Raw genomic sequence first — 16,926 nt, 5'->3', positions numbered from 1 at the left:
AGTACCATAAAATTTTCTAACAAAAAAAGATGATGGATTAATAGAACAATATATAGATTAATAATATATATAATGCATGCATGTCATGCTCATATGCTTCTTACAAAGTAATAAAAATAATATAATTAATGAAATAGTAAGCTGGGTGTCAATAAATAAAGCCAGTATATATGTCACTGTGTTCAAGAATATAATATTGTTTTGATTACTATATTTGTATTATTAATTTATTCTAGGATACAATCCATTATTTTTTTTTTTTATGAAATTAATGTTTTTTTCTTTGTTATTAGATACAAACAACGTGCAATATATATGTTTGCTTAGTTTTATTTATAGAAGTTATTAATTATTTTTATTAAATTTATATTGATGCCATATAAATTTTGAAATAAATATCATATTTTAATTAAATAATTTATTTATTTATTTTTGTTTAAGTTTATGTTTGTTCTGGTTTTTAAATTTGGGAGTAACAACAAGATATTATATATTATATATTTAATATAATATTAAATATTATACGTGAATTTTAAATTAAAAAAAAAACAATTTGTTGTTAATTCACAATATATTATATTATATGTTTAATATGATATTATTCTAATAAGTAAGTTTAAGTTTAATTAAATTTTTATTTAAGTTATAAAATGTATAATTTTATTATTTTTAAATAATTATCATTGTAAAATATCTCAAAACTATCATATTTTAATTTGTTTAATTATTTATTATTTTAAAATAATTATCATGGTAAAATATCTCAAAAATATCATTTTTTAATTATTTATTTTATTTTATTTAAGTTTAAGTATTTATAAACTATTGTTAAATATAAAAATATTCTGTTAAATATAATAATATTATGTTAAAGTTAACATTAAAAAAATAAAAAAATATTAAAGTCAATAATTCTATTATCTACACACTTATTATATAAAAGAGATATCAAACAAATATGTTCCTGATCAAAGGATGTCATTTCAACTTCAAAATGAGACTGATTAATATTAACAAGATGTATAAGTTTCTTATGCTATGTTGCCTCACTACTTGGCAATAGGTCTAATCATGGCTTATAATAAATTTCTCAATCCAAAAAATGTCCAAGAACATATTCTAGGAATTCAAGAACTATTCATCTTGGTAAAAAATTCTGGATTAGATTCATATACTACATAGACTAATAATACCAATGATCATTACAACTATGAACCAAATAATAAAAAATTGTAATAATTAAAAGGTCTCAAAATGTACATGGCAAACTCCAATTTTTTGTATGAATTCTCATCGTGCCTCGACAGCTGTTATGCTAGTATTGCATGATGGGGACTTAGCAGAGAAGAACTGATCTCTTTCCCACAAATATGTGTTAATAAAATAGCCTGCTAGCTTGGGCTGAGGCAACACTCTCTCACCACTCAACATTAGAATAACAGAAGACATATCAGGCCTATCAATAGGCTTTTGTTGCACACATAAGAGACCAATGTGGATGCAGCGCAATGCTTCTTCCATGTTGTTGTATGGATCTCTTAACAAGCACTTGTCAATAAGCTTAAATGCATTGCCTTCATTCATCAAAGTCCATGCCTAAGAAATATTATAAATACATTTAAGAAAAGACTTTAGTGTCACTCTAAATGTAACATTTAAGAAAGTTTTTTTTTGTACGTACACTTACCAATCCAATAAGATTAAGACCGCTATTTTCATCGTCAAAGCTTTTGCTTTTCTTTCCACTTACTATCTCTAGCATCAATACGCCAAAGCTAAATACATCAGATTTTGTTGAGAATAAGCCATTGAAAGCATATTCCGGCGCCATATAACCACTACATTTGCATAATATTATTAATTAATACAAATAATTATATTAAAGTTACTAAAAGAGGTTTTTAAAGATGACTTACTAAGTTCCTACTACTTTGTTTGTGTTTCCTTCCATTTGATCTCCACCAAAACTTCTAGCTAAGCCAAAATCTGAAATTTTAGGATTCATCTCTTTATCAAGTAACACATTACTAGCTTTCAGATCTCGATGTATAATTCTCAACCTAGAATCGTGATGTAGATAGAGAATCCCTTTAGCAATTCCATTTACAATTTGGAAACGCTTAGACCATTCCAACAACATGCTTTGCCTTTCATCTGCAAATGTTGGTTTCTTCTTTAACAACAAAATTGGCAAATCATATAGAACATCACATGTATTAAAGAAGGCGATGTATTAAAGAAGGTGAGAAGATTGTTACCAAATATGAAATAGTCAAGGCTTTTGTTGGGCATGTACTCATAAATCAATAGCTTCTCTTCACTATGAATGCAATAACCAATTACTTTTACCAAATTCCGATGTTGAAGCTTAGCAATTAGTTTAATTTCATTTTTGATTTCACTAATTCCTTGTCCAGACCACATTGATAGCCTCTTCACAGCAATTTCTTGTCCTCCTTCTAGCACACCCTAATATACCACAATGAAAAAGTTATTTACTTGTGTCAATCTTTAACTACCTCTCCATGTTTGGTAAATAAAGGAGAAGCTTACTTTGTATACAGGTCCAAAACCACCCTCTCCAAGCTTGTTTCTTTCAGAAAAATTATTAGTGGCAGTGCTAATAGTATGTAGATCGAACAATGGAAGCTCCAAGTCTTCATCTTCGCTTTGGTTTCTCTCAGAAAAATTATTAGTGGTAGTACTAATAATTACATTTCTGTCTTTTTTTTTCCAATATATATAATAGAAATCAAGCAACCAAATAAAAATATGTAAGCTTTACTTGTGAGTGATTGGGAAGGAATGAAAGCAAGCAAACAGTTGGCGCAATTAATAAACAAGATTTTTCCTTTCAAGAGATACCATACACATAATAAACTTTACTCTGTAAGGTGTCGTTTGGTTGGAGGAAAGAAAATGGAAGAATAGTAATGAGGATGAGAAAAGGAATAGGAATAGGAATGAAATAAAAATTAATATAAATAAAAAAATTGATAAAAAATTATTAATTTTTTTAAATCTTGCATTGGAATGGTCTTTCCTTCCATTTTCAAATACAACATTCATTCTACCAAAATGGTGAAAAAATTATTCCATTGGAATGACATTCCAAAACTCTAAAATGCAACCAAACAAAAAAATTGAATGAAAATTGATTCATTTCTATTTCATTTTATCATATTACCCCAACCAAACATCATCTAAAATGTCTTCAAACTCATTATCTTCAAGTTCTATTCAGTCTCTTATGCATAATAAGCTCTACTCTCTAACATATTGCATTAAACAAAACAAAAAAGAATATTTACCATTAATGTGTCTCCTCCTGCGAATGTAAAAGCCAATCAAAACCAACACACCAGCTAATCCAACGAGCAGGATAGCTATCACTAGCATTGCTCTCTCCACCTTAGCCTTACGATCAGTCCTTGCTTTTGGAACACAGAAAAGCAATCATTACTCAAATAGTGCAAAATCCATACAAAAACAGAATATATTTGAAGTTGAATCTATGGTCTGTACCTATTTCTGAAACTGACATTCGAATGTACAAATCTTGCTGACCGTAATAAAACTGTCCAATATCAAACAGATCTCCGAACCAGATGAGGCAGCCACTGCCATTTCCTCTGATATCTGAGTTTGTATAAGCCATACAAGAGCAGTTGCTCAAGCATTCAGCCTTGCATTCCCCTAGATTCATACTCCTGTTCACCCATGTAAACTGAGTATCTGGCAGTTTCAATCGAGATACTCTAACGAACTCATCTCTCACTTGATCATGGCAGCTCAGAGGACTCTTTCTCACACACCCTTCAGACCAGTACACAGCGTTCCAACTATCTTGATTCTTTGGCTTAAAACCTTTCAAACATTTGCAGATTGGATCATTCATCGTGACACATTCTGAATTAGCTCCACAGATGCCATACTTATCGCACTCGTCATCGTCCCTTGGAGCCGAACCATAACGCCTCCAAACTTTGTCTGCTTCTATCCATATCGTGTGTTCACGAACACTGGTTGTTTGATTCATGACAATTCTTGAGATTACTGACCTGTGTTTGATGTTGTAAATGTAGTAAATTTCATCGTCGTTGTACACAAACCTGTGGTCGAAAAGTGGGTCCACAGTCAAGTTAGGAGTTCCGCTGAAACCTATGCCGTTCCATGGCCCGGTTCGATAGAATTTTACAGACCCTTTACGGGTGATTAGTTGAGGGTATGTACGGTGTTGTTCATCAAGCTCAATCCCAAAAGTGAAGTCTCCATCACAGGGGTCATCGAAACTCTTCCATGCCGATAAACGCCGATTGAGACCTCTCCTCAAGTCCAATCCCAATTTCATTCCGGGCATGATCGTATCAGTAGGATAATCAAAGCTTTGCCACAAATAGTTCGTTGTGTTCTCATCTTCCTCATCTCTCAGAACCAAGTTACCATTATCCAAGAGCTGAACCAGTGGTTTCCGGGCTTGTTTCAACGACCTCGTAGACCAAACTACGACTCTCTTGTTCTTCTGTCCAGAAAATAACACAACATTTCCTGAGTCGTCTATAGTCAATGTGCCAGATGAATCGTTGATTATTGGTTCACACCGATTCGCGACCCAAACAACAGTTTGAACTGAGATGTTCTTATACCAAATTCCCAGGAAACGATTCTTTGAATTGCCTGGAGTAAAGAATCCCAGTTCAAACCCTCCTTCAATGGACACCAAAGTTGTGTTATCTCCCATAAATTCTGAAGGTCTAATTGTGTCAACCACAGCAAAAGTTGTTACAGATAGAAAAAGTCTCAAAACAACACAGGTTACCAGAAAAGAAAAGAATCCCATTATTTTCTAGTTCATGATTGAGCCTCCTATACCTTTTTTTTTAACTAACTTTATAGTATTATAACACAGAGAGACACGTATAACCAGAGTTAATGGTATTGGGTTAGTTTTCAGACATCTTCTTCTTGATGGTGGAAAAATCTTAGTCAAGTATATGGAAAAGTACATGTGGTACTTTTCAAACAACTTGTTTGAAAAGTATGTCTGCATATGGAAAAATGCATGTGGTAGTGAACTCTCTCATCACCACTTTGACTCATTATCTATGTTGAACATTTAATAATTTTAAAACAATATAAGATGAGATAAGGAAAAGACAATTTTACCATCATTATTTAGTCATGTTGAGTAAATTAGGGTAATTGAAACACTTCACAAACACATGGATATAATTGCTTTAAAAAAAACTCATGGACCAAATTATTAGGCATATTTTACCAAAATTATCTGAAAGTGTATTAAATTTGGCACATGTTAAAAATTTTATTAAATTTGGAACAAAATATAGCATGAGCCGAATTTGTCACAATAATATAATTTTTTATTTACTATATTGTCACTAATATATTAATAAACAATATAATAAAAACGAAAAAAATATATTACTTTTAGTATATTATCAATACATAATAAATGAATTGTTAACTTTTTGTAATTAATTTGCATCTTGTGCATTGGAGCACAATTGCAAATATTAAGCCAAATAAAGTATTGACTCATTATTTAAACCAAATTTAATACAAAATTTATATTTTGGGTTGGAGATGGTAAATAGTGCTAAAAACCCTATTATTAAATGGTTAAAGGGTTCAGGTTGTAAATATGGGGTCTCAAAGACATCGACTTTATTAAGAAAAACAAAACAACAAATTTTATCTAAACAATTTAATAATATATACTTATGTGTGGCACAGTACATTTTACCCACTTTGCAACCTTATTTTTCTACGAAAACAACGGTTTAACTATGGGGAGGGGACAAAACAGCTGCTCCTACAGTAACAATTCCCTATATACACATATTTTTACTGTGGAAGAAAAATAGTTTTAATCAAATTAGTGAGAAGATTAATTATGATAAATAACATATAGGGAAGATTAAAGAGTAACAAGTCAAGAAGAAATAGATGTAATTACATGTATTTGTTTTTAGTTTTAAGGAATTTACTTATTTGATACCCTATATTTTTGTAAAGTATCATTTTGGTATCTTCTGTTTTCAATAATATTCATATGGTACCTTGTATCTTAAAATTATACATATTTGATACCCTAGACTCAGATTTGATAGATAAAATTTTGTCAATATTATCAAACTATCATTAGTTATATGTAATTAAGTAATTAAATTTAAATTTGGACCTTACATAATTGATTAAATTGATAAAATTTTATTAATTAAATTTTAGTTTAGGATACCAAATGTGTATGATTTTAAAATACAAGATACAAAATATGTATGATTTCAAAATACTGGATACTAAATGAATATTATTATAAACACAGAGTACTAAAATGATGCTTTGCAAAAACACAGAATACCAAATAGATACCTTATTTTTAATGCGAAATAGCCTATATATCAGAAATGAAAATATAGAGTAAGTACACGGTGAAGAAAGCAAGTAGTAATAAGAATCAATAAGAGGAAATTGATATAGGATTTCATGCATGACACAAAAATGACAAGAAAGGAACCAACTTTAAAAAAGGAGAAGAAGAAAAAAAAAAAGAGGACCTGTGAGGAATAAAAGAACTCTCCAACTAGAAAATAACAAGTTTTTCAGAAAAATAGAAAAACATAATAAATGAAGAACATCCCAATATTCATGATCAAAATGAGTGAGTGAATGAGTAGAACAATAAGAAATATTAGTTGCTTTTAGTAATACTTAAAAAAATAATTTTTTATTTAATTAATTAAAAATTTGACAATTAAACATAAAATGTGTTTGTTAACTCTATTTTTATTTATTATTTTTTAAAATTTTAAGTAAAATTTATTAAATTTTGAAAATAAAATTTTTTCATTTTCAAAATTTTTTAAAACCATTTTTTACTTTTTTTTCTTCTCTTCTTCAAATCAACAACTCGTATTGTTAAACAAAAAATAAAAATAAAAGTTATCAAACACGTTTATTATTTTTTATTTTTAAAAACGAAAAACAAAAATAGTTACCAAACATATTTTTATTTTTTAAAAATAAAGAAACAAAAATAAATAATATTTCCATTTTTGTGTTTAAAAAATTCAAAAACAAAAATTTTACGTAACGCAACCATTTGCTTTTAGAGCAACTACACAAGTATGATTTTGTATTGTTTGTCAAGTTGTTGTAGTTACTGTAAATTCTTGTTGAGATGTATAGTATAGAACAGCAATTTGTCAAGTTAAAACTCCCAGCCCCAAAGTGAAAATAATGCAGCCATGGAATATTCTAATTGGCACACCTTATAAGGGCAGATTATGCAGCCTTTTAATATTCCAAGAGCAATTCTTAGATTGCTCATGAAGTTTCCATTAAGCAAATTAGGAAACTCCATCAAATGCTAATATAAAAATAAAGGATAGGTAACCATTTAGTACCTTGTGTTTTTGCAAAGTATCATTTTGGTACCCTCTGTTTTAAAATCGTACATATTTGGTACCCTAAACTCAAATTTAATTAATAAAATTTTACCAAATAAGTAAATTCCCAAAAATAAATCTTTGTAAATGTAATAAATAAGAGAATACTAAAGATTCGAGCCATAAAATCTCTCAATTCTGCCCCCAGATACTTATTAGATCTAATAAGTACATTAGATCTAATAGAATTATTTTGGTGTATCCAAACTAATATCAATCCAACCTATTTCATGTATAAAATATGACCAATTAACCAACCAACAAAACTACTAACATCTTGTTGTTGCATCAAAACATATAAATGTTGAGTAATCTCATTAATACATAGAACAATGCCAGCTAGTTGACAAGAAAATATTCATCTCATACAAAGCTACAAATAAAGTAAACACAATCTCAAGAAAGGACTAAAGTACACCATTTAGCAAAGAAAACTAATAAAATACAGTCATCCCTACTCTTAATCAGCAGTTACAATATTGTAAAGCAACTAAAATATGACCTTTTCATTAATAGATAATGTTTCCAAAGAAGGTGAAATCCACATCAAAGCATCCTTCAAGTCTGACTCATTCTCAGGCTTACAAGGATTACAACAGTTAGTAATCACTCTGAGATGCTTCCAATTAAGCAAGGGATAACGACATATGTTCTTCAAGTTTTCTGGCCAGATGAGAGCCTTCAAATAAAGATTTATGAAAGCATATAAAGAGTCTTCATATATAGAATAATGCTATGAACTTGAAATAGCACCCCATAATTAAAAATAAATAAAAGAATATATATAATACAAGTAATGAACATACCTTATATGTGCTAACATGCAAGGTCACAATATTCCAAGAACATTTGAGATTCACAAGAAAATTCATCATATCGGTATACCATTTTGTGTCATAGTCTCTCTGTCCCTCAAGAATTATAAATTCTCCATTTAAAGAACCGGATGATGACTCCATTGATATGCTAAAATTGATATTACCTACATAACAAAAGTATGCTAAGTTTGGAGCAGATTCAAGTGTAACGACCTTCATCACTCCTTGACCACAGGAGGGTGTACAATTATCAAAACAGAAACTTTTCAAGTATTGGCTCGGGATTTTAAGGTGCTCCGACTTCAATGGATTGCAGATGCTCAAAGTTAAATTCTCAATAAGAGGAATATTTGACATGAGAACTTCCAATGATGACGGATGATTGTTGTTCATACAGTAAACATTAGATAATGTCAAATTTCTAATCTTCTTGCAAGAAGAGAGATTTATTTGGTCCAAGGAAATGCTTTCCACTACCAAAGATTCAAGATTTATGGCATCAACTTGAATTTGTACATCATAATCATAGTTTTCAGATATAAGTTCCATGAACTTGAGGCTTAAACTTTGTAACTGGAACCGAACATTAGTACGTAAAAAAACATAGTCATGTAACCGCAATTTCTCAAGAGAAGGGCAACCCAACAAAAATCTAACTACCCCATCCTCCTCTGCAGTATGTGATTGCCAAACATCTTCCAATGACAAAGTTTTTAAAAATGGAAAACTGAATGAATAAGAAGTATCCAGCTTTACCCCATTCAGCTCCAAAATAGTCAAATATCTTGCATTGTCTAGTATTTTAGGTAAGCAGTAGTAGTCAATGAAATTACTGTCACTAACTTGCTCTTGGCCTATGCTAAGATATATTTCCTTAATCTTATTCTCAACTGCAAAAGCTAACCATTTATCTAGGAGGCCAGCCTTACTTCCATGATAGCAATCAAACATCTTAAGCTTAAAACTAGTTATGACTGAATCAACTATAAAAGCTTTGTTGCGGTGCTCCAAACAATTATCCACATAATTATAAAACTTTTCAACATCATTGGTAGTATGATTGGAGAAAAAGAGTGTAGGGACTGAATACCATAGGAGTTTCCAACGCTTTGAAAGAAGGCATGTCCGAACCACATCTTCAGTGGGTAGAAACGACAGGATATGAATGATCACTGCATCAGGAAGTTTCGAAATTCTGCCATCATCACCCATTGATGATGTCCCTTTAACCCTTTTGTTTGCTGGACGACGAGTTTCTTTTGTCGTGCTCTTGATTATCCCTAAGTTGAAACCTACCCAAGTGGGTTGTGGACTGTAACAACAGCAAAAGCAAATATAAAAAGAAGAAGACGCAAAGGTAGATTGTTTAATCCTTACATGAATATGGTGATTCTGTTTCTTCAACCAGAATGAAGGCAAAATATTCAAGGGATTGAGACTGAGGGCTTAGCTAAGTGCAGAGGGTTTATTGAGAAAGAGAGGATTGTGAATAGGAAATATATGAGGGTGAGATTTAGAGCTTCGCTAAGTGGAGGGTTAGAATGAGAGTGAAAAACAAGACAAGAGTGGAGTAACTCATAACTTCGGGGATAATTTTTAGTGCTTTTATATCTCTTCTTTTTTTACTAACCCCTTAAAATTAAAATGGTGTAGAGATGTATTTCTTTAAGGAAATTTGGGTATTTATGATCCAAAATCAAAATTATCTACCCACTATTCACTATTGACATGTCAATTTGGTACTATTGTTCCCCTTAAGGGTCGTTTGGTATGCAGGAATCTGGACACAGGAATGAGAATCCGAACAATTTTCCATGTTTGGTACTGGGTTTTGCGTTTTTCTAACTTATGAATATGTACTCCAGGGGTTTTAACTTTTCCTGATTCTAGGTTCAAGTCAAACACATCTGACAAATGGTTTTCAGATACTCAGAAATGTAAAACACTTCAAAATTATTATTATTACTATTTTTTTTAAAAAAAATCTTAAACTAATAATTTTTTAGTTAATGACTTATTTTATTTTTGAAGCTTATAATATAAAAACAAATATACATATATCAAACTATAAAATGATAAATAATATTTGTTTATTTAAATAAATTTATTTGTAAAGCATTTATATCATTACTTTAGTTTAAAATAACAAATGAAATATTATTAAAAATAAAATAAGGGTATTTTTGTAATTTTAAAAATTATACTTAAATCTAGTATTCACTAGATGTATTTTTTTTAATTCTGTTAAAAAATATTTCATGAGTAAAATTGTTTATAAATTATTTTGATGAAATATATTATTATATTGATTTTATGAAAATATGAAAACTTAACAGATTCTTATGCACAACCAAACACAGAAAGTGATATTCCCAATAATCATAAATAAGATTACAATGCACAACCAAACACAATGATGTAAGTTTCCAGTCTATCAGATTACCCTCTTCAACTTTCCCAGTAATATGAAAACTGTGAACTCCTCAAACCAAACGACCCCTTCCCAAAATACCCTGGCATTTGTTTCCCACTCTCTCTATTCTCTCAGTCTCTCTCTATCCTCTCCCTCACTCTCTCGGTCCCGAAACCAAAACTCAAATCTTTTCTATAATCTCTTGGTCCCGAAACAAGAACCCAAAAAAACCTCAAATCTTCCATTGGCATTGCTCGGATCTTTGTCGTGGTTGCTGGTGCATCAAAGGGGACGGCGTCGGAGGGGACGACCCATACCTCGAAGAAGCCACCCAGGAGAAGGCGACGGTAAGTCCTTGATCCAATTCTGGGCTTATTTTTCTACGCCTGTGTTTTATTTTGATTTTTTGTTCATAGGTTAGATCAGGGTTGTTCATAGGAAAATCTAGGATTTTTTTCAAATTTTTGCCTCCACCTCGATAGAAATCGATAGGCTACGATAGGCCTCGACAACTGTAACCTCGACAAATTTGAACTATTGTTGTTTGATTAGAGGTAAAAAAAAATGTCATTTTATTGAACTTAAATGAAGTTTAATGTATATTTGGGGTTTAATGAGTAACTGATAGGTATTTGATAATTAGTTGGACATGACGAGATTAATTGGGAATTGGTAGGATGACTTGAGGAATTAGCGGGAATCAGAAAATGAATATTTTACCCCTAGAGGCAATTAGAGGGCTGGGGAAAACTTGAGGGAAATTTGGTCTTTTTTGGTTAAGGATATACACAGAAAGCCTTAGGAATTTATCAGAAACACACAGAAGCCTCTCCCTCTTCTCCCACACGTTCTCACACTCTCTCTCTAGAACCTAAGTAAGTTTGGTAAATTGAAGGAGAAAACTCAAGTTTTAAGCTGGGTTTGGGCTGGTTTAAGCTGGGTGATACATATTTTTCTACCACAAGTGTACGGTGTATTGCAATATAGTTTTAATTTAAAAGATGTCGAACCCACAGGGATTAAATATTAAATTCACTAATTACTATTACTGTTAAGTCTATAATTTTAATTAGAAAAGCCAATAAATAAATCAAACATTAAAATAAAGAATATGAAATAACAAGATAATCAAATCTAATGCTCTTGGAAAGTGATTAAATAAAAGATAAATGTACTAGAGTAATGATTTCAGTATTCAATTATGAATATGGTTTCTTTATTATCCTAATTAGTTCTCCTCATTTGTAATTTCTAGAATTCTAATATAATGCATTTATCTCTCTCAAGCATATATGCAATTAATCTCAATTAATCAATACGATATCTTTATTCGCTATTAATTAATCAAGACATCATTAAGCAATAGTTATTCTAAGCCAAATTCATAGAGTTCAAGGAATCTCTCAATCTCACAATCACTCTATGTCAAATCTTCTTATGTCCAATCTACGTTTATCTTTCTCAAGCATAAACCCTAGATTTCAATTCACAATAATGATGGCCAAACATTAATATGAGAAAATTAAATCAAGAAGATATGAACAAACGAGAAGAACTTCATAGAAATAATAATAAAAACCACAATTCAATAATCAAAATAGATTCATCTAATACTCTAGCACAAAAAGAGTTTAGTTCTCCATTACAAACATAAACATAATTGCAATGTATTTGTTCATAATTAAAAACTAAAAATGAAAGGAAGAAGAAATAAACTAGATATAATGGTGATGATCTTGATGAAGTCTAGCCTCCTCTTCTTTCCCAAGCATGTAATCTCTGATCTAATCTCCTCCCAAAATGTCATTAGAACCCTAATTAAACTTTTCCTTTTATATCCCTTGCAAAAAGACCTCTTTTGCCCTTCAAAAATCGCAATTTAAGATTTCCATACGGATCCCGGCGCTGCTGCGCTACAAAAATGCCAAAAACAAGTTCTCTGTTTCAGTCAGGCGCTGCAGCCCTAATTCAGGCCAGAAATTGCGATGCAGCCCCTGAACATGGCGATGCAGCCCTATTTCACGAATTTTGTATTTTTCTTCGTTTCACTTCCGTTTTGTACAAATTTCGCGCCACTTTTCCTTGGACCCTACACAAACACAACACAAGCATAAAACCAAACAAAACACCCTAAACACCTACAAATTAGATATAAAATGACACTAATAAGTGAATCTAAAATTCACTTATCACTGGGGAAAATCAGAGGTAGGGTAAGACAAGAGGTTCTGAGGAAATAATGAAGCTATCAATTCAAGTAAAATCTAACTCTTGATTGTTGAATTTTGTTGGAATAATGTTGAAACTTAGAGCTTGCATGAACATGGTTTTCAAGTCTGATTTTGGGTGTTGGAGGAGAGTAGGGAATTGTTTATAGATTGGATATGATGTTTAGGTTATAGGGATAAGAATTCTGGGTTCAATTTTGAGTTTGGTTGATGATTGGGATTGAATTTTTAGGTTTAGGCTCAAGGAAAACGTAGGAAAAAGGGCTAGTTTTCTGGGTTTGGGGGCTCGAGCCGCGACCCTGTTCTTCAGGCTCCGCGACCCGTATGCTCAAAGAGGTTGGAGGGCCTCTGTTTTGTCTAGGCGCATCGCGACGTAAGGTATAGCGCGTCGCGGCCCGTCTCCTTCAGCAGTGAGGCATTTAGCCTCTGACTTGAGCGCACCGCAGCCCTTAAGGGGCTGGGCCGCGACTCAAATGCAAGTTAGGGCTGTTTGAGGGTTTTAAGCTTGGAACCCAAATGTTAAGGCTCGGGAAGGATCCTACTACCCGGTTTGGTAGAATCCAAGGTCTCGGAGGCTAGATTTATATTTCGAAGTTATTTATTGGATTGGAACTTGATAGTTATCCACTATTGCTTGTGACTAGGATTATCGTTAAGGCTCAAGACTGAGGATCATGCTCGGAACCGTTCTTTATCCATCACTCAAAATTCAAGGTAAGAAAATTGCACTCATGTGGTTATAAACGAGACTAGGTTTCCCTGTAATTAAACGTATGTATTCTATAAATATATGGTTGTTATGTGTGATATGAAAGTATGGCCTAAGGGTGTCGGGGCTGATGATAAGCGTACTGAACGCATCTCGGCCTAAGCAAGTCGGGTTCAGCTATGTAACCAGAGAGCTCGACCTAAGGGCGCCGACACCTAATTGTTTGTGTTATTGATCGAAATATATGTTGAAAGGATATGCTTATCATTGTATAGCTTTATATATATATATATTCTGCTGATTAGTTGAATTGATTGGATTAAAAATGATTACATGCTCTTGTTGCTATTCATGTTTGTTGTTTATGGTTTTCTTGCTGGGCCTTGGCTCACAGGTGCTACGTGGTGCAGGTAAAGGCAAAGGGAAAACTGGACCAACCATGAGTTGGAGAGCTCTAGGGGCGGAGTGTACATCGTCAGCTACTCGACCGCCACGGCCGAGGGAAAGTTACAGAAATAGAGCTCTAAATTGTATATTTTCGTTAGACTGGTTTTTGTTGTATCAGCTTTTGAGAGTTGTATTTACCACATAAACCATGTTTTTGGGATCCCATGTATTAAACATTTGTTTTAATAAAAACTAACCATGTATGATCAAAATCTTTTAACCTTAACCTGTGAGTTGACTTTAGAATCACATTTATGTTCAAACGACTTGATTAGAAAATTTTTCACTATTTTAAAATACACAGTGTAATGGTCTTGGTTATCCAGGGCGTTACAGCAAATCCTCATCGGGCCTAGGATTCTGACCAAACTGTCTCCTAGAAGACAATGGCGCACTCCCCTCATCAGGGCTCTGGTCCACAATGGGTTGTTTAACAGGCCTTCAGGGAGGGTCCTCAGTTTGAGGAGTACGCTCTCGGGGATTTGAGGTAATAGTCGCCCACTAATTCTAGGGATGCTCATGGTGACCATTGTTGTTACGCAGGAGGTTCTATATTAAACAAGTGGAAGAAGTGCTTAATGCTCTCAATGAAAGCATCAAACTGTTGACGCCATTTTTTGTCAACTTAAATATGTAGAGCAATAAGCAATTAATTTAGGAAGAAAAGAAAAAACAAGAGATTTTCAACGTGGTTCAGCAGTTATAATCTGTCTACGTCCACGAGTCACTATTATTATGAACTCTGTGCAAAAGCTTCAAGTGAAAGCAATTTGGCAGAGTCTTTCTTAGTACAAAATTGTATGTGAATACAAAGGATCGCCTAGTTACAAGAATATCTTCCCCCCTATTTAGGGAAGTTACAATCAGGTATTAAATTCAAATAAATATCGGAATTAATAATACAAATTAAATGTATTATTTGAATAATGATCCCATAAAAATAGGGATTTGATACACGATCTTAACTAATCCCAAAGAAATAGGGATTTCCTAACAGCTTTTCCGTGTGGTAAACGTGTCATCAACCTCAAACATTGCTTCAACGCACTTTCGAGATCGCTCATAGTCTCGAGCTCATCCTCTGGAGACGGCAAATGCCTTCGAGCATGAAACTCATGCTCGAACGCTGAGGGTAGATCTAAAACCACATGGCTATGACACTCCGTGATAATTTGAACAAGTGTAATGTGGAAATTCATTTATTTCAAGTCTGTGCTTTTACGAGCCTACAGTTCGAAATTATTTACTTAATCTCAAAATTTGGGTGTAACATTTTGCCTCCTAAAAAGTGTTTGTTCGAATCCTATGAGAATAAAACTTTTGAACTTCACTTTCGGGAAATGTGGCCACCTGCCACACTCGAGTATGAACACGTGTTGCCTTGGGATTGCACATCCAGAATACTCATCGGCACATATCTTTCAGGATTATAGTGCAAATCCTCATCGGGCCTAGGATTCTGACCAGACCGTCTCGTAGAAGACGATGATGCACTCTCCTCATCAGGGCTCTGGTCCACAATGGGTTGTTTACCAGGCCTTCGGGGAGGGTCCTAAGATTGAGGAGTACGCTCCTCAGGGATTTGAGGTAATGGTCGCCCACTAGTTCCAGGGATGCTCAAGGCGGCCATTGTTGATACGCATGAGGTTGTATACTAAACAGTAGGAAGAAGTGCTTAATGCTCTCAATGAAAGCACCAAATTGTTAACGTCATTTTTCGTCAACTTAAATATGTAGAGCAATAAGCAATTAATTTAGGAAGAAAAGAAAAAACAAGAGATTTTTAACGTGGTTTGGTAGTTATAATCTGCCTACATCCATTAGTCAATATTATTATGAACTATGTGCGAAAGCTTCAAGTGAAAACAATTTGGCAGAGTCTTTCTTAGTAAAAAATTTGGTGTGAATACAAAGGATCTGATCCAGGCTATTTATAGGCCTGGTTACAAGAATATCTTTCCCTCAATTTAGGGAAGTTACACTCATGTATTAAATTCAAATAAATATCGGAATTAATAATACAAATTAAATGCATTATTTGAATAATGATCCCATAAAAATAGGGATTTGACACATGGTTTTAACTAATCCCAAAGAAATAGGGATTTCCTAACAGATTTCCTGTGTGGTAAACGTGTCATCAAGCTCGAACATTGCTTCAACGCGCTTTCGAGATCGCTCATAGCCTCGAGCTCATCCTCCGGAGACGTCTAATGCCTTCGAGCCTGAAACTCATGCTCGAACGCTGAGGGTAGATCTAAAACCACATGGCTATGACACTTCGTGATAATTTGCACAAGTGTAATGTGGAAATTCATTTATTTCGAGCTTGTGCTTTTACGAGCCTACAGTTCGAAATTATTTACTGAATCTCGAAATTTGGGTATAACAGATTTAGGATCCATTTTTATGTATCAATACTCAAATTTCCCTTTCTTTAAAGAAAGAGTAACGATATGTCCACAAACAAATTACACACAAACATTACACACACTTATATAGCAAATCACTTTTACCTAGTGGGATTCATCTTAAATAAATATGATTGATTGAAATGATTTGTCACATAAGTGTGTGTAATGTTTGTGTGTAATTTGTGAGTTAACATATCATTACTCTTCTTTAAAATAATAAGGGATAATGGCATTACAATTCTTCCAGTTAAACACTTATATAAAAAATTTGACAGCAAAACTAGTCAAGTAGTTACCATTCTTGTAGTTAAATACTTGTATAAAAATTTTGACGGCTAAACTACTTAAGTATTGGATTTTCTTGTACTTAACCCTCTGTCGTTAAGTCAACGGTTAAAACTAATCCTATGGAACACGTGGCAGCCTCA

General features: G+C 32.7%; 2 protein-coding genes across 3 annotated transcripts; both read right to left on the bottom strand.

Moving 5' to 3' along the window:
* Positions 1-1,061: 1,061 nt before the first annotated feature.
* Positions 1,062-4,904, bottom strand: LOC133789184 (G-type lectin S-receptor-like serine/threonine-protein kinase At4g27290). Its single transcript, XM_062226943.1, has 7 exons — positions 3,526-4,904; positions 3,312-3,434; positions 2,554-2,723; positions 2,259-2,469; positions 1,917-2,154; positions 1,688-1,838; positions 1,062-1,596 (listed from the first exon to the last, which is right to left on the bottom strand). Exons 1-7 carry the CDS (start codon positions 4,838-4,840, stop codon positions 1,291-1,293), a joined length of 2,514 nt encoding a protein of 837 aa, XP_062082927.1. The 5' UTR covers positions 4,841-4,904; the 3' UTR covers positions 1,062-1,290.
* Positions 4,905-7,734: 2,830 nt separating this feature from the next.
* LOC133789189 (F-box/LRR-repeat protein At3g26922-like) lies at positions 7,735-9,851 on the bottom strand. 2 transcript variants are annotated; one of them, XM_062226951.1, is made up of 3 exons: positions 9,665-9,851; positions 8,276-9,579; positions 7,735-8,148 (listed from the first exon to the last, which is right to left on the bottom strand). In XM_062226951.1, the coding sequence occupies exons 2-3, from the start codon at positions 9,497-9,499 to the stop codon at positions 7,960-7,962; spliced, it is 1,413 nt and encodes a 470-aa protein (XP_062082935.1). In that variant the 5' UTR covers positions 9,500-9,579; positions 9,665-9,851; the 3' UTR covers positions 7,735-7,959. The 2 variants fall into 2 exon arrangements, with proteins under 2 accessions (XP_062082935.1, XP_062082934.1); XM_062226950.1 differs by having other exon boundaries at positions 8,276-9,851.
* Positions 9,852-16,926: the final 7,075 nt, after the last annotated feature.

This window comes from Humulus lupulus, chromosome 7, assembly GCF_963169125.1.
Source record: "Humulus lupulus chromosome 7, drHumLupu1.1, whole genome shotgun sequence".
NCBI lineage: Eukaryota > Viridiplantae > Streptophyta > Magnoliopsida > Rosales > Cannabaceae > Humulus > Humulus lupulus.
Note: the sequence above shows the minus strand (reverse complement) of the source record. Positions and strands in the feature narration are given on the sequence as shown.

Bases quoted from the DNA above. Each gene is read 5' to 3' on its own strand.
- LOC133789184 (XM_062226943.1), bottom strand. From the start codon at position 4,840: ATGGGATTCTTTTCTTTTCTGGTAACCTGTGTTGTTTTGAGACTTTTT. The intron at 2,470-2,553 runs GTAAGCTTCTCC...GTGGTATATTAG, and splicing joins GTTTTGGACCTGTATACAAA to GGTGTGCTAGAAGGAGGACA. The intron at 1,597-1,687 runs GTAAGTGTACGT...AATATTTCTTAG, and splicing joins GTCTTAATCTTATTGGATTG to GCATGGACTTTGATGAATGA.
- LOC133789189 (XM_062226950.1), bottom strand. From the start codon at position 9,499: ATGGGTGATGATGGCAGAATTTCGAAACTTCCTGATGCAGTGATCATT. The intron at 8,149-8,275 runs GTATGTTCATTA...CTTTATTTGAAG, and splicing joins TGCATGTTAGCACATATAAG to GCTCTCATCTGGCCAGAAAA.